Source organism: Cryptomeria japonica, chromosome 10, assembly GCF_030272615.1.
Source record: "Cryptomeria japonica chromosome 10, Sugi_1.0, whole genome shotgun sequence".
In the NCBI taxonomy this organism is placed as follows: Eukaryota; Viridiplantae; Streptophyta; class Pinopsida; order Cupressales; family Cupressaceae; genus Cryptomeria; species Cryptomeria japonica.
Genome location: NC_081414.1, coordinates 744,741,384 through 744,769,227, shown reverse-complemented (window position 1 = coordinate 744,769,227; position 27,844 = coordinate 744,741,384). Strand labels below are relative to the sequence as shown.

At 35.2% G+C, this 27,844-nt stretch overlaps 1 protein-coding gene across 2 annotated transcripts; it reads right to left on the bottom strand.

Annotated features, from left to right (window-relative positions):
• Positions 1 to 7,549: 7,549 nt before the first annotated feature.
• LOC131076849 (uncharacterized) lies at positions 7,550 to 8,899 on the bottom strand. 2 transcript variants are annotated; one of them, XM_059213666.1, is made up of 3 exons: positions 8,695 to 8,899; positions 8,415 to 8,582; positions 7,550 to 8,018 (listed from the first exon to the last, which is right to left on the bottom strand). In XM_059213666.1, exons 2-3 carry the CDS (start codon positions 8,493 to 8,495, stop codon positions 7,695 to 7,697), a joined length of 405 nt encoding a protein of 134 aa, XP_059069649.1. In that variant the 5' UTR covers positions 8,496 to 8,582; positions 8,695 to 8,899; the 3' UTR covers positions 7,550 to 7,694. The 2 variants fall into 2 exon arrangements, with proteins under 2 accessions (XP_059069649.1, XP_057870169.1); XM_058014186.2 differs by having other exon boundaries at positions 8,415 to 8,725.
• Positions 8,900 to 27,844: the final 18,945 nt, after the last annotated feature.

Genomic DNA, 27,844 nt, shown 5'->3' with positions numbered 1-27,844 from the left:
CCTTGCATTCAAATCCTTTTGATGCATGAAGTGTTTGAGACTATTGTGATCCGTTTTGACAACACATTTTCTCCCCACCAAGTATTGCCTGAACTTTTCTAATGCATGCATAATTGCAAGCATCTCTTTGCCATAGATGGAATAATTTCTTTCATCTCCTCTTTATTTTTTGCTTTCAAACATAATTGGATGTTTCTCTTGCATCAAAACAACACCAATACCTTCCCCTAATGCATGACATTGTAGCTCAAAGGGCTTCATAAAATCTAGTAGAGCCAAAACAGGGCACGAGCTCATAATATCATTGAACTTTTCAAACACCACTTGTGCCTTTTCTAACCATACAAAAGCTCATTTCTTAGTGAGGTCTATGATGGGGGTAGCCATCTAAGAGTAGCCCTTCACAAACCTCCTATAGAAGACACATAGACCCAAGAACCCCTTCAGATGTGTCAAGTTCTTAGGTGGAGGCCAATCAACTATTGCCTTGATCTTCTTAGGATCAACCTTAACTCCTACACTAATGATATGGCCAAGGTAAAGCAACTCCTTTATCCTAAAATCACATTTAGAGTCTTTAACAAACAATGACTCAAACTCCAAAATGTTGAGTACTTCATCTAAGTGCCCCTTCCATCACTTACTGAAAATGAAGATGTCATCAAAGAAGATAAGCACAAATTTCCTCAATTGTTTTTGGAAGATCTTGTTCATACATGATTGAAAGGTAGCAGAGTATTAGTCAAGTTAAAGGGCATGACTAGAAACTCAAAATGGCCAAAGTGGCATTTGAAGGCTATCTTCTCAATATCAGATTCCCTCATTCTAATCTGATGATAGATGGATCTAAGATCAACCTTGGAAAAGAAAACAACACCACATGTAGCTCATCAATCCTAGGATCAAGGTTCTGATTCTTGATGGTATTTTGATTGAGAGCTCGATAATCCATGCACATTCACATAGTTTCATCCTTCTTTACTAACACCACTGTTAAAGCAAATGGGCTCTTACTCGACCAGATGTATTCCATATCCAAAATTTCTTTTATATCTCTTTCTATCTAATCCTTCTGCTTCTTTGGATACTGGAATGGAGTGGTGATGACCAATTTATCCCTTTCTTCTAGTCCAATTATGTGCTTGGTTCCTCTCTCGGGAGGTCTCCCAGGGGGTGGGTTTTCAAAGACCTTACTCTTGGTGATCAATTATTGGATATTGGGAGGATAGTGTCTCTTTTCTTCTATTGGATTGGATGGCATGATCATGCATTCCACTGCCCACTCCACCTGATCATGACAAATCAACCACTCCATCCTCTTCAATGACACAATTCAAAGGCCTCCATTAGACATACCTCTTAACACCAATTTCTTCCATTCGCACATGAATATTAGCTCCATTGTTTGCAGATCTCACTAAGAGATCAAAAACATTGTATGTCAAGCATTGCATCATCAGTTCCTCCAATGCTCACCATACAGAAGTCATCCTTGACAAGTTATAATTTCCCAATCGTAGAGACATATCAGAGTCCATTCGGTTGCAAGAGAAAGTTGAACCATCAACTACCATGACTTTGAATCCTTGAACCTCATTAGTTATCAAGCCTCTCTTTTCAACAATCCTTTCATCAATGAAATTGTGAGTTACTCCACTATTAATAAGAGCAATAACTCAATGCTCTCCAAGTACTCCCCAAACTTTGAATAAAACATTTTTGTGAAGGCCAGAAAATTGTGCAACTACACCCCCACTATCTTGATCACTTTCAGGATCTTCAGAAACCTCTTCATACTCACTTTCCTCCATGTCAGTCTGTTGTCCTGAATTTTCAAAATCTGATCAATCGACAAAATAGGCTTCCATTTGGTGTGCATTGTCCTTTCCATGACACCTATGACCCGGGGCCCAAGGTTACTTACAAGAGTAACATAAATTTTTCCTTCAGAGCTCCTAGTGAAGCTCATCATGCAACCGAGAAGAGAACTTCTTGGTCTGATATGAAAATTTATTTTTATCCTTTTGATAGGGGAAAGACTTGGATTGAAATTTAGACTTAGGGGCAACCAACTCCATACTCCTTTACTTTTTAATAGCTTCATTCAGTATTGGTGGATCAAACGCTTTCACCCACCCCCTCAATGGCTCTTCCAATCATTCAGTAAAGAGGACCACAAGTCTCTTAACTCAATAATGTTTGGCACCATCACAACCAATCTTTGGAAATCAACTATGTAGGTATCTAATGATCCTTGTTGCCTCAACTGTGCAACTTCATATGACTTCACCTTAGGATCCTTAGTATCAAACCTCTCAATGAGCTTGTTAGTGAACTCATTGTAGGTCACAATAAGGCCATGGCCAAGAGTGACCACACCATGGTACCACCACTCATGAGAAGCCCTGTCCAAACGTAGAGTGACACACTTGATTGCATCTTCCTTTGACATTGGTCTCAAGGACAAATAATTGTCCAACTTTTGAACCCACGCTCTAGCAAAACACTTATCACTCCCATCAAAATGAACTAGAGTCACCTTTCCAAGATCTTGTTGATAGTCTCTTGGAGCAGAAGAATGGTTGTCATATCTCCCGCTTCTTCTTATGATTCATGAATTGGTCTAGGGAGAGAATATTTTGGATCTCTATTGGGAGAGAAGCATACTCCATGTAGCTAGCCCTTATCTCATTGACCATTGGGATTTCCACTTCAGGTGGTAGTGCTTCTCTTGGAAGGAAGACAAGTTGCAAAGGTCTTTTAACACACCCAACAAATTTTCCTCCATTTTTACTCCCCTAGTTGCTTCCATTTCCATTTCCTCTAGGGTTGTTAGAGGTGTTGGCTTCAAGTCCATTACTGAGCTGATTAGGAGTCCCACCATAGTTTTGATTGAGTTTAGCCAACAATTGGGACATCATGTCCATCGTAGTGTAAAAATTTCGTTCAACTCTCTCTACATCCCCATTTGAATCTGATTTACTCTCTGCTATCTCTCTCTTTCTCAAAACCTCTAAAAAATTATCTTCAATTAGAACAGGTAGAATCTAATACTATTGTCTTCTTTGTTCTTTATTGTAGTATCAAATGTCTTAGTCACTCATGGCAAATTCTGATCACTCTGAACACATGGGATGGTAGGAAAATAAACTCTGATACCACTGAGATATCGCTCTCGATTTTTCTCAAAAAAAAATTGAGTTAACATTACAAGCACTAACTAGGGTTAGAAAATGATAATCAAAACATTACTGAAAGTAACCCTTCCACTTTTGATCACCAAGAGCCCAGTGTGGGAAGGTGAGAACATACAGTGACAAGGGGATCATTAGCTTCAATAATCAACTGGAAATTACAATGTTGGCTGGCAAGCCAACCCCTTCCGCTTATCTAGCAGGTGATAGAGATTTCAACAACACTATGACAATATGACCAACCAATTATAGAATCCAAGAAACAATCACGTGACCACTTTCTCAGTGGGAGGACTGAAAATGAAAATTACAATCTACTCAACCACTTATTTAGTGGGAGGATAGTATTTCAATAAGAAAAGATAGGTGGAAAAGCCAACCTCTTCCACTTATTCAGTTGGTAATGTGTTACAATCCAGAAAGAAATAGTTGTTAGTACTACTAATTATCTTTACAATATATAGCATGAGATTTCCCAATAAGAAAATCATTGTCCATCGCTACAAATGATAACATATGCACTCCAAAACCACCAAAGACTAACCACTCAAAAAAATACACAAACAAGCTGGAAATACATAGACCAACAACTATAAACTCACAAAATTGCTCACAAATTTGCTCACACTCAACAGAATGACCTCAAATTAGATGCAAATGAAAACTAGGAGATAGGCGACTAAACTAGAACTGACAAAACACATCAAACAAACTCAAAACTATTTTGCATGCATCCCAAGGTAGCTTCAGCATGGTACATCTAGGGAAAAAATTCAGTTTGCATTATAAAATTAATGACTCCAAGATAAGCACTAAAAACTTACAGGAATGATCGCCTAGAGCATAGAGAAATAACGAGCCAATATCCAGAACCGACAGATGGCCACACAAAGACTTATGAGAAAAACACACCTACAACACATTAAAAATCAGCAACCTGGAACTCACACACAACACACTAATATCATAATACTTCAATCACAAACTTCACACTGAATTCCATCTATTCTCCTAAGTGAAGAATAATCGCACAGTCTCAAATAGTCGCTATCTTCCAAGCGAGAAGCTAAGCATTCAATCTAGGAGGTAAGCATTCCTTGAAGCATTCAAATGACATTTCGACAACACTTCATTATAATATTCACGGATACTCAAAATGAGAACCCAAGGCCTTTATTTATAACCTCTCACCAAGCCAAATTCAAATTCAAATTCACTCCATATGACACCCAAACCAAATGCAATTTCATTTCACTCCCTTAGCATATGGTGTCCAAGTCATGATATCCCTTAGTCACACTTTTTGGATAAATTAAAGGCTTATAAAATAAAATAATTAAAATTGTACTTTGGCGTCCCAAAATGAAGGTGAAATATTTTGCCAAATAGACAGGATAAAAATAATATTTCCCTTCTCTAAGTTGTCCAAGTTTGAATAAAATACATGTAACCTGAAGTCATTAAAATATGCCTTTCTTCAAATACTGACAACTGCCTACATTGAGCTAAGGCCAAGGTACTGAATTGCATTGCCAAAAATAGTCATCGAACAGAGCTGCAAAACCGCTACCAAAAAGAACACTACTATAGATAGCACTTACTAAAAATAACATACTTCTAAAAATAGTAAGTGTGTCAAAAGTCATGTTCATCAAATTCTGAGAAACCTTCACAACTTACTAAAAATAGTGTTTGGAAAAGTCTTCAAGTTCATTTTCATGTTACACCATTGCGAAACTCTCAGAAAACCCAAAAGGAATCCGAAATCCATACTACAAAACTCCATCAAATTCATCCTTGAAAACAACAAGGAGTCCTAAAAAATCAGAAACCCTAATTTGTGCTCCAACTAGCCTACGGGTCTCCGGAATAGACTAATGGCTAGTTGAACTAGTTACAATTGAGAAGGGGACATTACAGTTTTAGGTTTAGTTAGGTTTCAAGAGCATCTATTTTTAATTTAAAGAAAGATTTTATCATATTCACCATTTTTGTTGTTTTTATAAAATCAATTAATTAAAACATCGAAATATATCTTTCCACACATTACTTATCTTGTCTCCTCTCATTGATTACATCACTTTATTTGTAACCAATTTAATGGGGGCGTATTATATCATTTATATTTTAACTGATTGTGATGTAATGACTATTTTAGGGTCATACACCACATGCTTAAGATTATATTGTCTCATGAAACATCTTAGATTGAGCATGCATGTTTATAGTAGATTGTTGGACATTCTATACCATCTTTTCACTATTCTAATATGGTTACAATTGCCCATTCAATAAATTTACACCTTCTTCACTAGTTAAAATGGTCTGTTTAGGGGTAACATGTTTATTTTGTATTTACATTTTTATTAAGCATTAATAGTGCTAAGTAGTTGTTCATTCTTATTTTAGTCATCATATCATATGCTACAAATGGAATTTGTTGCATTGCATGATGATTGAAGATGAAAATATCACTAAATGGAGTGTGAATGGAATATCATCCACATTCACATCCTTTAAAAATATGCTTTTCATTTACTTTCATGTTGGCTTGATGTTTACTTTGACATGCACAATTCATGGTAGAACTCATACCCAAGTAATAATAGAGAAAAAATGTTGACATGAAAAGCACATCCCAATGCCTTTTTCCTGACTAATTTTTTATGCTTCGACCCTTTGTCTCTAATATGGTCACCTAGTGTTCAAACGGTGTATTTTTGTGCAAGAGTTTGAATTCAACCTAAATTTTTTTTGAACTTGAGTCCCTTCCTAGGTAGTTTAGACCAACTCTTAATATATTTTTTTTTGTCATGGGTTGAGATCATTACATAAACCGTAAACCTAGTTTAGAATGGCTTGAGAAACCTTGATCCTTATTTTTAATATAAAATTTAATCACGGGCCAAAGCCAACTTGACTATAACTACTAATCGTTTTAGACTCAAGAAATAAATATGCAAATTTGAATGCTATGGTGTTGTATAAAAGTACACAAATCCCTATTTCATTTAGACATCATTGTCTATTAAGATATATCATTCAATCCTAGAGAACATTACATCCACATCTACATACAATGAAGATATGCATAAGCATTTGCATTATGCTTGACATATCTTCAAACTTATTCAAATACCATTGAATCAATACACATGACCTAATTTCTATCAAGATAAAACACTATTTTTTTACTTAAGATAATAGATCCTATTAATGCTTCTAGGCAGAACTTAATTAGATACACATGAAAACAAGTTTCTGAAATAGAAGTGCACAATTTAAGACTAAAAAAAAATTGAAAGTTTCAATTCTATGCATCAAAACTTAAGCCTTAATAAAATATATATCAATTTCTAGTTTATCAAACTTGTATGAATTAGATTACATAATACGTTTAGCTAAGCACCCCATTGGTTCCTTGTCAATTTTAATGCATGTTTGTTCATATTGAAGCATTACTTTAGACAAATATACATAGACTAAATGTTTATTTATTTCTCATGAAACTTATGTAACCCAAAGCCCAAGTGCCACAGCCAAAGCAACGCCTCCTTAAGATGTTATACTAGATATTGCAATACCAAAGACTCCATGAAATGGGGAAGAAGCAAGTGCAATCACAAAAAAATTTGGAGGGAAATGGGAAAACCTTGTAATGTATGAAAGTGCTACTTAATACAGTGCTCTTCAACAACCATCAGATTCCTTGGTTTTTCTGGTGTTGTAATGAAATACCCAGCTGTATATTAGCATTTGAAAACAAAACATTTAATTAATCTAATATTCTTAAAAGAGAGATTTAGAAGGTTGGTTGGATATCATGAAAAAAAATTTTAAAAAATTATTATTTTTACTTTTTGTTGATGGAGGTTATCTACAAATTACTTTAATCTGGTTTCATTCATTTTCAAGATGTCGGAGCCATACACTCAACAAGACTTAATTTCTGATGAGTTCATTAAGAAACATTCAGCTTCACCAATAGATTAAGGGCCCATTGACAGACATTATTTTTCATTATAGTGATGGATATGATTTTATATGAAATATTTTTGAATTTTTTGATGTAAACTTTTTATGATATTTGAGATTAAATTCAATAGAAAGAAAAGAAAAATGTTCACAGATTTTAATATGAAAACTCACATCTCTGGGAGATCTCATAAAAGAAATACAAATAGATGATCTCAAACAAATTATGTTTCCAAAATTTGAAAGCAATAAATTCTCATACAATCTATATGATGAATTAGCTTGTAATTTCTAAATTTGACCATACAAACATTTTCCATTATCAATATTTTAGATCTGTAATCCATCATCAGAATGATCCAATTATAAATTAGCTATATCAAACCCTAATTTAATAAGATAGGCCTAAACTTGTCAATTCAAACCTCGTTCAGATCTGGAGACATTTTTCGCCTTATAACTTTATCCTTTCAAAATATCCATAGCAGATAGAGAAACTTAACAATTCTATTTACTTATCGCTGTTTAACGCAAATCCATAGTTTTCATTACTGATTCGACCGGGTTTTGCGAATTGAGGCGATACCAGGAGCCCTTGACATACTGTTCAGGCACTGCTTGAATAGACTGGCCGGGCATTGCATCAAAACATGCAGCCTCAAACTCTAGATCGTCTTCTGCAGCAGCCATTTCTCCTTCCTTTTTGTACACGATGCGCACCCTTCTGTCGGAGGGCAACTTGTAAATCTTTCGAATGTGGGCAGCGAAATCGTGGAAGGACAGATGTGGAGTGCAGCTCCACGGCTTCCTAACAACTATGCGCCTTGAATACCCATCGCCATCTAACATCTACTATGAAACATGTTACACAATTGAATCTTAATAGCAATATCATAATCTATAACCATTAACATCTAATATCTATTATGAAACATTGTTAGCCATCTAGCATCTATTTTGAAACATGTTACATAATTGAATCTTAATAGCAATATCATAATCTATAACCATTACCATCTAATATCTATTATGAAACATAGATGATGAACTTGATTCAAAAATTGTCATATTAGATCTATGAACTTGATTCAAAAACTATGTCATATTTGATCAATGAATTCGATTCCAGAACTATACAATTGAATCCTAATAACAATATTATAATCTACTATGAATAACTTTGAGAAGAAAGATTTTACTGCTCTTTTGAAACAAAAACAGAAAAAGAAAAAAGAAATTGAGTACCTTGATGATAGTTGGATCCATGACTGCCTTGAATGAATCTTTGGTGATAGTTGGATTCATGACTGCCTTGAATGAATCCATTTTCTGATCAGACTAAATGGGAAAGCGAGCCCACAATGGAGATTAAAAAGGCGGCACGTTATAGTCAACCATGGGGTGGCCCCTACGCTGAGTGCACAATGCATGCGTGAATGAGCGCACAATTCACGCACAATTGGCTAATAAATTGCACCAGAAATCAACTGTTTTGTAAGAAAATCATGGAATGAGCAAAGAATACCTTGTGGACGAATGGGGGTTAAAACCTTATGCGTGAACGGGTCGCCTGTTGAGGATGTTACAGAAATGACCCATTTTATAGGGCGCTCTTAAACGTTTTTTAATGTGGAAACATGCAGTTGATTGGCGGTCACGAGGTGTTGCGTGTGAAATGGTGCACTTTCCTCCTATCATATTAGGGCTCAATTTGACCTTCAATCGTCCTTGTCAGGCAAATAAATTTTTGCTTATGGTTATTTATTAAAAGTCAAACTATTTATTTATTTATTTATTGTAGTGGATGTTAATGTGGTAAGGTAATGATAGTAAAAGGTGAAGTGTAATAGTTAAATCTAAAATTATTTAATATTCATAAAGATTCTATAATGATAATAATGGATAGACTCTAATAACATGAGTATTCTAACAATTTTTTTTTATTTCTTATCTTAAATTTAATATATAGTAAGTAAAACAAGTGTCATGTAGTGGTATTTGTTATTTTAATAAAGTAATAAATGTAATAAGATAAGTATATAAGATTTTAATTTTATGTAATTATATTTGATTGTTTGAATTAACTAATTTTATTTATATAATTTAAAAATAGAAAATGAAATTGTATATAATACAAAATTACATGAGAATAATCTAACCTAACTTCAAAAAATAATTTTAATATAATAACAAGTGCCACATAGTAGCAAGTACTTGCCTTGTTTTTAGTAGAGTTTTAATAATTGTTTCATAATAATTAAAATTTTAGTAGAAAAAATAATATAAATTAAAGAATTCCTAATAGATTTTCAATTTCATAAAATAAATTAAATAATTGAAATAGTTTTAGATTTAAATCTACTTTAAAAACTAAAATATAATAAACAAAAATGTGTAAACAAAACTATATAAAAAATTAAATATTAAGAAAAATTAAAATTAATAATAAATAACAATAGTCTTGATAGATAATAATTTTATTAAGTCAAATTAATTAAATAAAAATAGTAATAATTTTTTTAATTCATTGTAATTTAAATATAATAAAATATGTATAAAAGAATAATTAGTTTTAAACATATTAATTCAATAAAAAAACTCTAACTAAAAATAGCAAATCAATTTATTTTATTATAACATAATGTTTTTTTTACTTATGTAATTATTATTATAAATATATATCCCTTAAAATTTTATACAATTTGATACTTTTATTATTTGATTTGATTATAGATCTATTTATGTTATAATAATATATTATTAAAATAATATAACATTATAAAATTTTATATTAGAAACAGTGGAAGTGTAGAAATTTTCAGCTTATAATGGCCATTGCAATACAACAATGGCAACCCATTGCAATAGTACTAGCTAGCCTAAGGGAATACTTTAAATTTAATATCATTTGTGTCAAAATATTATGTCTCCATACTTTCAACTAAAGTAAAATAACTTTTAAATAAAAATAAATTAACTCCAAATTAATATTTCTATTATATTTTTAGATTTATTTAAGATATTTATATTAGTATTTAATATTTCCACAAAAAAATACTAATTTATTCAAAATATAATTAATGCATCCAGACATTTTACAATAGAGGGATGGAATAAAAAACTCTTCTTTTTTACCTTAAATTTGACAGGTATGCACATTTAAAAATATTAATGTTTACTAATAAACTTAATATTCTTAAATAAGTGACACAAATTTTATTTCTCCATACATGATGTAAATAAAACAGTTTCAAAATAAAGTAAAATAACTCTCACAAAATTTATTCTCCATGTATGAAGTAAATTAAATAGTTCCAAAATAAAGTAAAATATATTTTGTAAGTGAAGATACATACACTTACACTATTAAAAGTTTATTTAAAAAATCAAAAATTCTATTTTTAAAATATTTTTAATTTATGTAATCTATATTTAATTTGTCATATAAATTATATTAGTACTTCAAAATGATGTTTTCTATGATACACATTTAAATATATTTATTAATTAATTGTAATTCAATTCATATTTATATCATGAAGTGGTAAAACTGATTTCAAATGACTTTGATCCTAGGTGTCAACACATCCTTCAAAATTTTCATTTGAGTCACCCATTGCACCTTGTACTAGTGCAATTGCTAGTATATATGTGTATATATGTATGCATACATATATATGCTTACATTTGTACATACATCTAAATCTCTATCTCTATGTGTACAAACACACATAAAATATGGATATATGTAGATATATATGTATATGTATATGTGTGTGTATATGTGTGTGTATGTGTGTGTGTGGTGAAATTTATATACTTATGTAAAATTCCATTGAATTTTAGACTTATTTTGATAGAATACATTGATACAAAATTACATATTGACAAATGGTGTAGTCTTGTGTAACACACATATCCTTGCATATGCAAACTTATCCCATTTGTTTCAACATATATTTCCATTCTAACATTTATTATGCCTATGTATTACCCACCATGTCCTAGTAGTTATATCCACTACGGATTTTATCATTCAAGTAAATCCATGGTGTAATACCGATCTCGCACTAAAAGGAAATGGCCCTTAAAATTAAAAGTTTTGAATTCAAAAACTTTGAACTACCACTGATTTCATTCTCATTAAGAGCTAACGTGGTGTAAATTTTTCGCATTATTATTAATAGATGTATTGGTATTCTAGATCCATTTAATGTGTATTTATATTATTTAAAATTCATTGAAGATCTTATTAATTAAAGAGAAGAATCATTTTAGGAACACTCTACTTTAGATTACTAAAATGAATTTAATCTAAGATCAAATAATTTTTGGATATTTTCATGGTAGAAGAATTCAATGACTTTAATCATTTGTATGACTGTAGAGGCGGTCTAGTTAAGGGAGTCAATGGGAATCCAACCTTTTTGATCTAATGATCTCTATTGTGTATTTAAGTACTATAAATCTTGGGCAATTAATGAAAAGTAAAGAAAATGGTGAAACAAAAAGTAGAAGTGTATATTTCACTATATTAGATCCATAGGTCATAAAATAGTTGCACATATATGGAGGTAATCTAGAGCCATAGGATTGACATCCATATTAGCCAAATATTGTGGTGGTTTTGAGGAATTAGATAGAGAGAATTCATTTTCAATCTTAAGGTAATCAAATTTTATGTGACATCAAAATTATTCTTCACCATTATCTATCAAGCTAGGTGACTTATCTTTCAAATTTAATTTCCTAAAGGAGTACCATTTTACATGCTTTTAAATCATACCCAAACAGAAAATAATAAACCTATATTGATTTATACTTTAAAAGTATATAAATAATGCAATTCTTAACCATGAAAGATAAAAACTCAATTTCTAGGCTATAAACTATTTTTGGGAAAAATAAAATAGTTCAACTTGATCAAATTCATTGCTAGAGATACATTTTATGTAAATATTTTTAGTCTAAGCTATAATAAAAAAAAGGGCCCCAACACCTCCTAGATTAAAATTTATGATCTCTAGAAGTTGGGCTTCCACATTGAAAATGTAAAAACATCTAGGACATAAGAAATATGTAGAAGAGGGAGTTACACATGTTGACCAATTTATGAAACATGTTATGGCACATTATAAGGCGTCCTTTTGGATAAATGAAGCCAAAATATAATAGTTGATTCAGTGTGTCGATTATGAATAGATATGATAGGTGGAAGGAATATGGTAGTTTTAGCCTATGAACTTATTTTAATATTTTAGTGCATTGGTTTTATAACTATGTATCTGGATGTCACATTTTTGGTTGTTTTTAGCTCCTAGTTTGGACTTACCATTTGATGGTTTCATGTATTACTTCTCCTATTTATTAGGTTTTTGAGATGGAGGCTTTGAGAATGAGTTTTTTGGTATTATTATATTTCTAGAATCACTCTAGATCTCTAGTTGGTGACACTCCTATAAAATATTCCTTTGAAGTGTATTGTAACTATAATTATATTGATAAATGATATGTTGGCCTAATTCAGAGTGTGGTTTTTCTCTTGAATGGATTTCTCCATATACACTTGCATTGTGGTATAAATTATTTATATTTTATGTGTTTTTCCTTCATATAATTGTAAGTATATAAAATTTAGACATTACCCTCATTTAAGATTAGTTTAGAAAGTTTTTCCATATAACTTAATTCTTGTGTTACTATGACAACCCAAGCACCTCAAAATATAAGTGTTGGATAGATTATTTTTCCAATAATATTTATTTGAGTGGGAGATTACACATTTAAATGTTTGAAATTACTATAGAAAGATCTAAAAAGTACATCCAAAACAGAAATGGAGAAGTTAATGGAATGAAAATTTGAGATTATCAAGCTCAAGATGGAGGATGTGCTTGTCGATAGAAATCTATGGTATTGAAATATAAACTTACTATTATGTAATAAGAAGATCAAGAAAATTTGGACAAAAAAATATAAGGATATCATTAGATTCTAATTCGAAGATTTACTATTGTTAAATTTTTGCATGACAAGACATATACAATATTTATTTGGAAGGAATTGAGAGATTTGTATCAAAATAAATATCTAGTTCATCATTGCCCTATCACATTCATTAATCCGACACATACTTCCTAAACCTGCTGATAACATTTGCTAACCAAGACATGAATTTAAACAAATTTATTAGTACGTCCTCACTGTTCCAAGAGTCAAGCCAAAATTTGGCTCTCCTATTGTTGCCATTTTTCCATGTTAAATTATCTATAATAACATATCTACTATCCCATATAAATTTCCAAATTGGCAAGCCCCCCTTGATAGTCTGCCAATGTCAAAATTTTGGAAGGCTCATCATTGTCCATGCACGCACTTCATATAATTCTACACCACAACTTATTTGGTTCCTTATATATTTTCCATGTTAACTTTGCATCGAGTGTTGTGTTTTGTTTTGTCATTTTCCTCAATCCAACACCACCATTTTCTTGAGGACAACAAGTTGTTTCCCAGTTGATAAGTTGTCTTTGTGTGAGCCTTCCCATAGAAACTTTTTCATGTATCCCTCCAAACAAGCAACGACCTTCTTTGTCATTTTCATGCATTACATCATGTATATAGGGATAGTCACCAGGAAAAATTTAATCATTATGATTCTTCCTACGAGGGTCAGCCATTTGTTCTTCCAGGCCATTAGCTTGATTCCAAAATAATTAGAGCACCCAAATGTTTTGAAGGTATCTCCAAAATTGAAAAACTGAAATAATTGGAGATTCTTCTCTGAGTGCCTTTATTAGTCTTGAAAAATAAGATCTCATTTTTTTCCTTATTAAGAATCTGATCAGAGGAGGAGTACTTGTCAAGTGCAGTTTTGATTACCTTTGCTTCTTTCATTGTAGCCTCTGCAAAAAGAGTGGTGCCGTTGGCAAACTGCACATGAGTAACACAAATCCCATCAACCACATTGATTCCTTTCCACTGCCTGTCCATTTACAACTTCTTTATGTATCATCCCATGGTCTCTAATATAATAATGAATTAAAAGGGGGAAATGGGATTGCCTTGTCACAACCCATTCGTGGCATCAAAGAAACTACACGACGAACCATTTATCAAGATGTGGGCTGGATATGCATGAGTTAATTATATTGATCCATGTGGAACAAAAACCAAATTTCCTCATCATCGCAAGCAGAATATCCCAATACACCCGATCATAAGCTTTGTTAATGTCTAGCTTTATCAACATGCCCTTTATTCTTTTAGTATTAATTAAATGGATCACTTCCATAGAAGCAATGATGTTGTCCATTATATCTCTCCCCGGAGTGAAAACATTTTGTTCCTCTGATGTGATTCTTCCCAATACAAGTTTCAATCTATTCACTAACGCTTTAGACATAATTTTGTAAATAGTATTGCACAATAATATCGATCGGTAGTCGTCAAATGATTTGCATATTGGTCTTTTGGGAATTAGGTCAATTTCTATATTTTTCAAATCTCTGGCAAATTTCATCCTTCTCCTTATGTCTTCTACCAATCTCCACAAGTTAGTTCCCAAAAATTCCAAGTTGCTCTGATAGAACTTCGCTGGGAAACCATCTGGAGCTAGAGTTTTTTCAGGATGTAATTGAAAAGAAACTTTTTTAATCTCCTCAATGGACTTCTCATTGAGCATTTCATTCTTTGCATCATTGATGACTTTTGGGACACTGTCAAGTAGTTCATCATCCCAGCAATGCACGTCCTTGGGCCTTTCGACTAAAATGGCTTTGAAATACCTGATTGCCTCCATCTCAATACACTCCCTATCAGTTGAACAAGATTCATCTGAAAGTAACATTTTACAGAGGCGTGAAAGAATTTTGTATCCAAGTCCCCTGCTACCAACCAGTTTTCCTTAGCCTGTTCTCTCTAGTACAATTATTTCCTAGGTAGGAGTACTATGTATATTTTATTCAATTCCTTTTCTCTAATGAAGTTGGCTTTAAATATCCCATATCGAATGACCTTCTCATTCAGCTCTGTTAACTCCCTTTCCACTTCCACCTTTTCCATGAATATATTCTTCAAAGTGTTCAATATTCTAGATCATTGGTTTGTCCTTTATGAAGCCCAATCTTTTCATGAAATAGAATGAAGGGGTGCTAATAAAAGCATTACTCTCCTCCCACCAAATCTTGATATTCTGAATCAATGATGGATCTCTCCACCACATTTTTTCAAACACAAAATAACCTCTACTTGGCTTCTTGCTAGACTTAGTTTTAAGTATGACAGGATAACGGTAAAAAATAGAAATGGGAAGTGTTTGCATTACATACCACTTGATCCCTAAGACAACCATGTCCTATGAAGCAGCAGTCTAACCTTTCAGAAATGCTTGTAAACCATGTTCTTCTATTCATCCTTTCAGAAATGCTTGTAAACCATGTTCTTCTATTCATCCATGTATAAAGACCATTTTTGGCACACAATCCAAACTCCACACGAGTGTACAAAATAACGAAATTCAATCATCACTTTATTCTCCTTACTAAGTCCACCATTTTTGTCTTTAAGATCTAAAATAGCATTAAAATATTCACCAAAATGATCCTATCATCCTTCTATTTTTTTATCTTTTCACTTATGTTGTCCCATGTCTTTGTTTTATCCTTCGTCTATACTAATCCATATACATTAATTAGGTGAAACTTCAGATTCTCTAGTTTGAGTCTAATCAAACACAACATCCGTTGTGGATTGACATCAACCATGTTAATCTCAACACAATTGGGGAGCCATGGTATCCTAAAACCACCCGCACTACCACAAGCATCCTTGAAAACACCCTTCCAAAGCCTACAATATCTAATGAATTTTTGATCTTCCTCTGAACTTATTTTGGTCTCTTGTAAGATGATAATATTTGTTGTTGTCTTCTCTAAATGACGCTCAACCAAGCACCGCTTGTCAGGAGTCGATAGGCCCCTGACATTCCATGATACAGTAGTCATTGTTATCCAAGGGAGGCATAAACTCCCTTGGATGTAGTCAAGAATTTTTTAATACTCTGTGATGCTCTGCAAAATGAAAGAATGTTAGAAAAACCTATGGTGAGGCAACACACACACGAAAAACACAAGAAACAAAGAGTTGTTAGTGTTAATCAACCAAAGATTATTCTAAACAGGTATACCAAAAGAGACACTAAAAACGCAATAGAGCATTTAACTATGAAAATAAATGCAACAAGGCATCTCCAAATGCCTTCCACCATGCTTGTAGCTCCTCCTCCCCTGTTCCTCTCCTCTCCAAGTTCCAAATGAATGTAGCTCTCAGCAGCTTTTTGCACTATGGATGTCTTATGGAGGTTTAAGATTGAAATGCTTTAACTATGCTATGCAAGTGTAAAACAAACTAATTAAACATGCTATGAAATGAACTAAGATTTATTTTAGTCCAAAATGACACTATATTAGTGATTTATGCTAAAATACTCTTCTCTAAAATTGGCTATAAGTTAAATGCATCCAAGTTTTCGGGATCTAGATTATGAATAAATGAGCTCCATTTATAGGTAAAATGGAGCAATGGATGGCAGAGATTGAGTAATCTCAACAAGGGTCAGGATCGAATGGTTTAAGATCCATGTGAGGGCTTTCAACCCAATCCCAGGATGACAAGTGTCAACATAAGATGGGTTGAGAGGAGAGGGAAGAAGCATTAAATACTTGACATGACCTGAGGGTTAACTTGGGAGGTAGGGTTAATGTTGAGTTGAGTGAATAAATTTATTATCCAAAGAATAATGTTTTTATCCAATGGATGAACTCTTGTGCAAGAGTTAGTGAGGATAACCATGGTCAAAGCAATAAATGCTTGAGGAGACACATGGATTACATGAGGGTTGAGTTGGGGGTCAAAGTCCTTAACCATGGGTGCAAGTGGATTTAACCATAAATGGTTATGTAAGAGTCGTTAATGGTCATGTAAGAGCCGTTAGTGGTTTGGAAGACTTTAGAGGTTAAATTGTTGAACACATAAAGCATTAAATGCTTTTCAAAGACTTTGGAGTCTTTGAGAAGTGACTTCAAGTTGCTTAGGAATGTGACAATAATTAGGGGATGGATTAGACTAATTAGGAAGAGGTTAGAAGAGTCTAGAAGGAGTTTAGGATCGCAAGTGGGTTTGGTGGGTGAGGGAAAATAGGATTATTATTAAAATAAAATTCATTTATTTCAACAAATAGGTGCAACTTGCATTTTTAGGAGAATGCAAGTGGGGGGGATTTAATGATTTACATAAATGTTTTAATTATTTATTTAAAAGAGGAAAGGGGATTAATTAAATAAATAAGATTTATTCATTTAATTGATTGTGAATTTGGTTTAATGAATTAATTAAAATAAATTGAATAATTTATTTAATTAATAGGAGAATGTTTGAAGATGAATTAATTAAATGTTAATTTAATTAATTGATGGTTAGTGAGTTTTTATCAAATAAATATCAAATATTTATTTAATTAAAATGGACAGATTTATGTGACTACATTTGCCCCTCTTTGAGATGGTGCAGTTTATCGCGTTGTTTCAAAGAAAGAAAAATAGGTGTGAAGAAATATGCCCCATAAAATGTTAATTTAATGGGTGGTATGCCCCCTTGAGAGATGGACCGAAAATTTCAAAAAATCGGTCGATCTCTCTTGAAAAAAAGAAAATCGGCGGGGAAGTAGAAGAGAAGAATTTAGCACTACTGGTGAAAGAATGGAAGAAATCGGAAATAAAATGGAGAAATGAGAGGTACTGGAAGTTCACGGGAACCATGGTGGTGAGCGGGGTAAAATTAGGTTTAGAGCGAAGGGTATATATGGGGGTGAAGAGGTAAAAACAGGGTCATTTGCATTTATCTCCATAGTGATTTTAGAGCTTTGATAGGGACCTCTTTGAAAGAGCAAGCAACAGTGAGGATGTCGGTACCGATAGCAGATCATCGACTAGAGCGGGTTCATCGATTCCAACGGCCAAATGACTACGGACTAGCGGTATGTAAATTTTAAATTGTGCTTTGCATTCATTTTTTATGTCTGTTTTAAAGTGTCCAAGTTGACTCAAAACAATAGCACTAAAATTGTGTTTTGGCGTTGTTGTCAATTAAACTAGCGCTATTGTGCCACTATAGCGCTATCGCATAGTGGTTTTAGCATTTTTGCAAGTTGTAGCATAGTTGAGTAGTTGTTTTAGCGTTAATGCAGTTTGAGTGCTATTGAGTCCTTCTTGTAGCACTATTGTTTTGAAATGACGTTGTTGCGTAGTTGTTATAGCGCTATTGTTTGTTTAGGGCTAATGTGTAGTTGTTGTAGCATGATTGTTAGCAGAGTAGCGCTATTGTCTGAAAAATAGATGCCCTAGTGTTTAGAAAAAGAATCTCTTGATGCCAATGATGGATGGATAGAGAGGTTAGTTGTTTTGAACCATAGCAAACCCGTTGAAACTTAGGTCATTATGATAAATGCATGTTGTAGTCTAGGTGTGCCATGATTGCTTACCTGTTGAGACCCGAAGATACTTGATCAAAGTATCTGTTGATAGTCTAGGTTTAAACTTAAGAACATTTGAAACAAAACAACTAATGATGATGGTTGATGTCATGTGCAAGAGGATCTTTCTGTCTTACAGATGCGGGAGAGGCATCCAGCCACACAACAGTTGAGAGATTGGCTGATAGAAGCCGAGATTGATTACATTGCAGCGACAGACATGTACGATGTGATGTATATACTCGTGATTTAGACGAATCGTGGTTTGATAACAAAATTAACAGAGCGGTGGCACAGTGAGACTTGTATGTTTCACCTAGCACAGGGGGAGATGACTGTGACACTGGAGGATGTGTGGCGGATCTTACACATCCCTATTCAAGGGGATCTTTCGACATATGACCGAGCATGGGGGATAGCGGTTGTGCAGTGGTTTTTTGATGAGGATTTGTTTATTCATGATGGCTCAATAGCGTGGGAGGATATAGCTGCATTATATGAGCCACTACCAGACGTACTATCAGGGATTGTTGGGGGCTTACTATGCCCAGATCGACGATCACATGGACTGGCCGTGGGTTGGGGCCAGGTTATAAAGAAGATAATGATGGAGGGGACCTGCTTTGCATGGGGACCGTACGTTCTGTCACACCTATATCGGGAGTTGCATGAGGTGGTGTATCAAGAGACGACCTCGCTGGGAATGGGGATCACTCTACCGCATATCTGGGCATGGGAGCAGCTGCCTGTGACCCAACCTGTTAGTTTGATATTTAGGGTTGTGGATCAGCCCTATGTATATATGTATGGTGGTATGATGAGTCTACCCCATTTGGGGAAATTAGAGTGGTGGCGGTGGGCGTTAGATGATTTAGATGCAGTGATTTGGAAGCCCTATATTGAGTGCGAGCCCTGGGAGGATGATGCAGAGGCCTTGCCTTATGTATTTATGACACAATACTTGATTGGTAGGACAACCTACAATGTGGAGAGACAGGTACCGGGTAGCGTGTTGAGGCAGTTTGGACGGGGGCAGAGATTGTCGAGTGGTTCAAGAGAGTATGCACAGGTGGTACGAGAGAGGTTCCAGTGGGGGTTAGTATTACCATATGATCAGGCTTTAGCAGAGTTTTGGACTCTATAGGCGAGACCATGACAGATGAGGTCGGGGATTGTAGATGCAAGGATGACAGATGAGTACATCCAGTACATTACAACACATCCTATTCCATGGATATCAGATTTGACAGAGTTGATTCCAGCCTTTGAGGAGGATAGGAGACAGAGACAGAGGAGGAGAGGGGGTCGAGGATTTGGAGTAGGGGGACGAGGGAGAGGTGATGGAGGAGGAGGAGGTGGGGGTGGTGGATTTGTAGGGGGAGGTGGGTTTGGAGGTGGAGGTGGTGGAGGAGGATGGTTACAGTGGAGAGGGAGAGGCGGGAAGCCATTGCGACTGTCATAGGGGCCTTTGATGCAGGGAGGAGTTAGATTAGGTGGTCAGAATATGGGGGAGGGAGAGGCACCTATGGATACGAGAGAGGGAGCCACTGGAGGAGGAGATAATCTGATAGGGATGGGAGGAGGAGATCTTTGAGATTAGATGATATTAGTTTTGTAGAGTCGGTTGGAGGATATGGAGGCAGAGGTTGTAGCTAGAGATGTTCAGTTGTTTGCACGGGAGTCAGAGTTGATTGTAGTGTTGTGGGAGAGAGATCTAACAGTTGATAGGGTGATTCAATTGTAGGGGAGAGAGTTTGGGTCTTGGAGGGAGTACAGGGACATGGGTCGTCGACTGATTAATTGGTGAGGGAGTTAGAGAGGGCGGGGGGAGAGGTTGATTATTGGCGGGGTCTATATGAGCAGGCGGTACCATCTAGTCGGTGGGCACTAAGCTATTCATAGATGCATCAGGAGAGATCAAAGCGATCTTAGAGGATGCAGAGAAGTGGTGGTGTGATGGGTCCTCCACAGCGAGTTAGTGCAGGTGGTGCAGGGGGTAGTGGGAGAGCAGATGGTGATGGTGGTGTAGCATCTGGCTAGAGTGGCATTTGAGAGAGCATTTATGTATTTTATTACATTGTCATTTTGGACTATGTCTTGGATGGCTCTTGGTAGCCGATATTTTTAGCATCATTGTACTCTGAGACATGTATCTTTTTGCAAGATGATATGATGTGATATATGAGGAGATCCCATTTCTTTGTGATGATATGCATGTTGATGATATGTATGGATTTATGCAGGATGATGATCTATGATTTATGCTTAGATGGATATTTGTACTTGCTATATGTATGTGTTTATGAGATGATTCCTATATGCATGTTTTATGAATGTGATGCTAACATGTGGATGCAGGTTTATATATATGCATGATTTGTTGGTGTAATGCTTTATGTATGTTATTCCATGATGATGATGTATGCATAATGAATGATGCTAACGATGATATAGATAGCACTTGTGTGTTATGTTGATGAAATGATGATATGCAGTTGTGTTTGATTATGATGAAATGCAATGAATCGAAATGACTTATGTAAATGCATATAGATGGTTAAAATGAATGCAAATGGATAAACAAATGTAAAGTACAAATGTTCATGTGATGATGTCTAAATGACTTAAAATATGACTAAGTGAAATGATAATGTGATGATAATGCAACTAAGGGGTAATGAACAATTGTACCTTAATGCAATTAAATGAATTCATTTTAATGAATCCTAAGTGAAATCTTTGTAAGATGAAATTAATGAGTATAAGAATATACTAGATGGATAGATGAATGCACTTAACTAATGGATAGATAAATAAATGTATGCAAAGTTAAGGAAATCTAAACAAATGTATGGTAAATAAGCTTTAAACAAGCTTAAATGATGGTGAATGATACTAAATGAATGCATAGTAATGGCTAATAATGGTAGTAAATGTAATGATGAGAAATTTATACAAATGAATCTAAATGTCGTGATTTTTGCAATGATGAAATGATGTAATGAGACTAATGCAAGTATATGATATTGAACTAGATGCATGTAAATGCAACTAAATGATTTTAAATGCATTTAAATGAAGATCTAAAAAAATGAATTTAATAAAACCTATATGCAAGTACATGATAATGAACTAGGTTTATTAAAATGCAACTAAAGGTAATGAAATGATGATGTGTTCATGATAGATGAATGCAAGGGTGGTTAGACTTTGCATGATGCACTGATGATGTATCAAAGAACTCTGTCGTGATTATATCCAGGACCAATTCGTTTTTCAAATAACTTCTCATATTTAAAACTTGTTCACACTTGCATACAAAAACATAAATATGAATAATGAATGATCAAATGGATGGGTGATATGCAACAGAATGCAATATAAATAGATGAGATGAAATGATGATCCATAGTGCTTTATTTTCATCATTGAGCAAGGCTAGTATCAATCTTGGACGAGGCAGTAGGAACCAAGTTTGGAGCATTGTACCTACAAACAAGCAACATAAATAAATAAATAAAGAATATGGACCCTCCATGATGTTTCATGCTCATATGGTCGAGGTATACGCTATAGTTAGCAAGCCATAGTGATCCATGACTATATTTTGCATATGATCACGTAGCTTAGTGAACTTCCCACGTAGACACCATTAGTACATGCCCCAAAACTTCACTGGAATAATTCACAGAAGACACACAAATAAAATGATACTTAGGAACCATCCCGGCCACTCTAATCACTTGTGGATATCTCGGAGTAGCGTAAGAACCTGATATAAATGAATAAATAACCTAAAAACCAACCAAGTATTTGATAGCTTAACATAATTTTCTTGTCAAAGAAAAATGTTATCATGTCTTTGTTTTGGTAAGGAAGGACGTATCCTTGTTAAGACAGTTGGCATGTTGATGTTGATCATTTGGTTTATATGATAAGTGGTCATTGTTTGTGTATTTCACAATGTTTGTTTGGTATCTGCTTGGATGCGTATATACAAAGTGTTTCCATGTTGTTGATTGATTTTTTATGTTTTCTGATGCTTTTTGGATTTTGTGAGTGTTTTTGAATGTTTTTGGTATTTTGTGAGTGTTTTGAATGAAGAACTTAATGAATCACAAGTAATGCAGAATCAACTTCCATCAATAGGTTAAGAGCATTGCCCCCAGTTTAGACATGACTATGAAAAAGAAGGATACAAGACGCATGAAGTACTATCCTTGATTGCAGATCAATAACAAGCTATGGTTTTGACTGATGGATGTGTGGATGCAATGAATGTGATTGCAAAAAGTTTGAAAGACAATGGAGCCATAGCCTTTACAAGTGGTGCCTATTTGCCAAGTTTTCACCATCGCACTTACCCAAGGTGCCACCAAAGTGGTTGTTCACAGTTTGGATGCATGATTTTTCTTTACTATTTTGATTTTTTTGTATTTTTTTCAGGACATTTATCTAAATGTTTTTGGTGTTTTTTCTAGTATGTATGGGAGCCTGATGCTTTGTACAGCTTATGTATGAAATCATTTTAGGTGCATGTTGTTGATTGGATCTACTAGCGGTTCTCCTTCTGAAGTAGCCAACTGATATGCCCCGGACCCAAATACGATAGTGATAACATATGGATCCAGCCAGTTTGATTCAAATTTTTTTTGATGTTCTTTGTTTGGTTGGTTACGAGGATTCTCTCAAAGAACAAGATCACCTACCTCAAATGTACAAGGTCTAACTCGATGATTATAGCTTCTGCTCATGTGCTATTGATAGGCTTTGAGGTGATTGTATGCAGCTTGTCGTTTCTCATCAAGTAGTTCCAAGTCTTGAAGACGTGATACTCTATATGCTTCATCATCTATGAGATTATGCAAGGAGACCTGCAGAGATGGTATCTCAACCTCAATAGGTAAGATAGCTTCTTCACCATAGACCAGTGAGTAGGGAGTTGCTCTTGTAGGGGTTCAAATGCTAGTTCAATATGCCCATAGTGCTGGATTTAATTGAACATGCCAATCACGACCAACATCATTGACTGTCTTCTTCAGAATTCTCAATATGTTTTTGTTTGATGCTTCGGCCTGACCATTTCCTTGTGGGTAATAGGGAGTGGAAAAGTGGTGTTGGATGTGAAACTTCTCACAGAGCTCACAAACATCCTAATTTTTGAAAGGAAGCCCGTTATCTATGATGATGGACATGGGTACACCATACCGGCAGATGATGTAATTAAGGATGAATGAAGCCATCTGCTTGCCGGTGACTTGGGTAAGTGGAACAACTTCAATCCACATTGTAAAGTATTTAGTGGCAGTAATGATGAATTTGTGGTCGTTGGATGAAGATGGATGAATTTTACCCACAAGGTCAAGTCCCTATTGACAAAAGGGCCACGGTGTTGTGATTGGTTGCAATTCTTGTGCTGGTGCATGTATCAGGTCTCCATGAACTTGGCATTTCTTGCATTTTCTAACAAAATAGTAGGAGTCTTTTTCTATGGACGACCGATAGTATCCAACACGCATTATCTTTTTTGCCAGTGAAGGACCACCTGAGTGAGTCCCACAAATTCCTTCATGTACCTCTTCCAAGGCCTTTGTTATCTCATCTTGTTCCAGACATCGAAGGAGAGTACCATCAAGACTGCGTCGGTATAGGGTTTCATCAATGATGGTATATCGAGAGGTTTGGCTAATGAAGGTTTTACGTTGGTTATTCGATTGGTTAGGAGGAAGTATGTGGTCATGTAGATAGGTGTACAACTCACCATACCATGGGGATTTGGAACTGACAATGCGACATATCATCTCGATTTCAGGGATATCATAAGTAGGAATCCAAAGTTGTTCTACCAAGAAATCGTAGTGTGTGGAATTCTTTGGAAGATCTAGGAGGGATGCAATTGTAGCCATTGCATCAACAACTTGATTCTGATCTCTAGGTATCTACTCAAAGGTGATAGTAGTAAATGATGCTTTTAAACTATCCACCATTTGCTTGTACGACATGAGTTTATCATCCTTGGTTTGATATTTGTCTATGACTTGTCAGATGACTAGTTGGGATTCGCCATATATTTGTAACTCTTTCAATTTCCATTGTATGGCTAGTCTGAGTCTTGTGATCAAGGCCTCATATTATGATATGTTGTTTGTACATGGAAATGTGAGCCTATAAGACTTCGGGATGTTGTCACCTTGAGGTGTGATAAACAGAATGCCTACTTCCGAGCCATGCCTAGTGTATGAATCATCAAAGTATAGTTTCCATGGTTGTGCTGTTGTGATCATGAATATCTCTTCATCTAGAAAATTGGAAATGAGAGGGTGATCACCTATAAGAGGTGCATCGGCCAACTGAACTGCAATAACTTGACCCTTGATATCCTTATGGTCCGCATACTTGATGTCAAATTCACTTAGAATCATCACCCATTTGGCCAAGCGGTCTGTCAATGTTGATTTGCTGAGTAAGTACTTTAGTGGATCGATCTTAGCAATGAGTTGTACTTTATGTGTTAACAAGTAGTGCCTTAGTTTAGTGACTATCAAGATTATTTCTAGGCAAACTCACTCGATAGGTGTGTAATTGAGTTCATAGCCGACCAGTGTGCGAGAGATGTAGTAAACAACACACTCTTTCCCTTCTGCATTATGCTATGCCAGTAGTACACCTAATGCTGTATTTGTTGCTAAAATATAGAGCAAGAGAGGTCTACTTGGATCTGGTGGGATTAGCAATGGTGTATTCATTAGATAATGTTTAAGCATCTAGCATCCCATTGAAAGTGAATGTTTTTGTGTAACAGGTGTGTAAAGGGGTGACACTTATTTGCCAGTTGTGCAATGAATCTTCGGATGGATTGTAGCCACCCTTTTAATGTCCTTAGTAGACTGATGTTCCTTGGAGGTGGCATGTCCATGATTGCCTTGACTTTTGCTAGGTCGGCCTCAATGCCTTTGCTTGAGACAATGTATCCTAGAAGTTTCCCTGAGGTTACTCCAGAGACACATTTCTTTGGGTTGAGTTGAACATGATATTGTTCTAGTCGATCAAAGATTTCTAGATGACCTTCTTGTGTTAAGGATTTTGCCAATAAGTCATCGACATAATCTTCCATGATGGTATACATCATATCATGAAATATGGTGGTCATTGCTCTTTGATAGGTCGCCCCTGTATTTTTTAGACCAAAAGGCATTACATTCTAGCCATATGTTCCCCATGGACATGTGAAGGTCATCTTATGTTGATCCTCTGGTGAGATCTTTATCTGGTTTTACCCGGAAAAGCCATCCATGAGAGAAAGGATGGCATGTCATGTTGTTAGATCTACGATCATGTCAATGTTTGGTAGGGGGAAGTCATCCTTAGGACATGCCTTATTTAGATCTCTAAAATCAATACAGATACAAATGCCCCCATTTGGTTTGCGAATAGGTACAATATTGGATATCCAATCTGCATAATCAATTGGTCTAATAAAACCAACATCTAGGAGTTTCTTGAGTTCTGTTTTGACGAGTACCACAATCTAAAGGTGCATCTTGCGAAGCCTTTATTTGACAGGCTTAGCTCCTTCTACTACGGTGAGGTGATGCATGACTAAATTAGGATCAAGACCAGGCATGTTTGCATATGACCATGCAAAGTTGATCTGATGCTTCTAGAAGAATTCAACAAACTTAGGTTGTTCTTCGGGAGTTAAAGAGATGCCAGATGTATGTGGTGAGGAGTTTCAAGAGTCCCCACGTTGAATTCTTTTGTTTCCTCAATGAGAATTATTGATCATTCCTAATTTGGACTAGAAGGGAGGATGTCAAACCTTTCAACCTCAGGTGCCTCAAAGAGGTTTTCACCATTGGATGCGCTCTTTCTTTTTACCTTTTTGGGATCAAACAGTGCCACAGTGTGGTTTTCACTAGAAGATCCATGTTTTATTGTAATATTTTTGCAGCTGAAAGGTTTGGCATCCGCCCCAAAGTATGTTGCGCTATTAAGTTCAATGGTGAATCCAGCTTTCTGATCCCCACTTGGTATGTTAACCCGTAGTTCCAAAAAGTCAATGATCGCCTCATCATTTCGGAATTGGTCAAGGCATGGGGGATTAGGTTGGTTCCATTCGATGAGTTCGGGATGGATAATGGGCATTACCTCATCGATCAGGTTAAGTTCATAAGATGTATTAGTGAGAGTTAAGACGTTGTGGTGAAAGTCGTTGATGGTACTCTCCCTATCAGAATCAGATGTAGGATGTGACGTGGGGTCTATGGAAGGTGTTACTAGTTCAGGAACCCAAGAGGTTTTAATCTGTGCTTCTCCGTAAATAGGGATTTCTTTGTGAGGTGGAGGTGGTGATGTGTCTTCCTCATCTGAAGTATTGAGTTGGATGGAATCAAATTCCCACTCATGTGAGTCGGTCTCTGAGTCACTTTCCAATATCCGATTACTATACCAAACTGGGATATCCTTTGATTTAAACACTGCCGGTGTAATCTACTTATGTACCTTTGGAGATGGAATGGTTGGTGTTGCGGGAAGGATTATGGGAGTCAGTGAGTCCGATACGGGGAGTATTGATGTTGTTGAATCTACTGCTTCTGATGGAATTTCCAGTGTTGTCAATATTGTTGGGGGTTCTAATACTGCTAATGGTGTTGTTGATGTGGTTGCTGCTATTGATGGAGTTGTTGTTGTGATTGGTTGGATGATTGGTGTTGTGGATAATATTGCTGGGATTTTTAGCCTCAGTGGGGCAGTTGGTATGGTGCTTAGTATTGTTGATATAATCAAAGGCGTCCTCTTTAGAGTCTTAGGCTAATATAGAGGTTTGTTGGGTTTCCCTTTGAATCAAAGCTTAGGAAGAGTCTCGTTTTGAAAGCCTAATCCAGTGTTATCTTTAGGCTTTAATTCCAGCTGCAGTGGCTCATGTCATCCTTGCTTGCAAGGTCCGAAAGCACTCTGACCATCATAGCCCATTCTTTGCATAATGAGAAGGCCTTTTCCATATTGATATGTAGGAAGCTTAGCTTGTGGGATGTCCATGGTGATAGGGTCTTTATAGATCCATTCTGCTAAGTCCTCATCTTTGGTCTCTTCTTCTTGACTCTTTCTAAGGATAAAAGGCATCAAAGTGCATTCTGGCTTGACT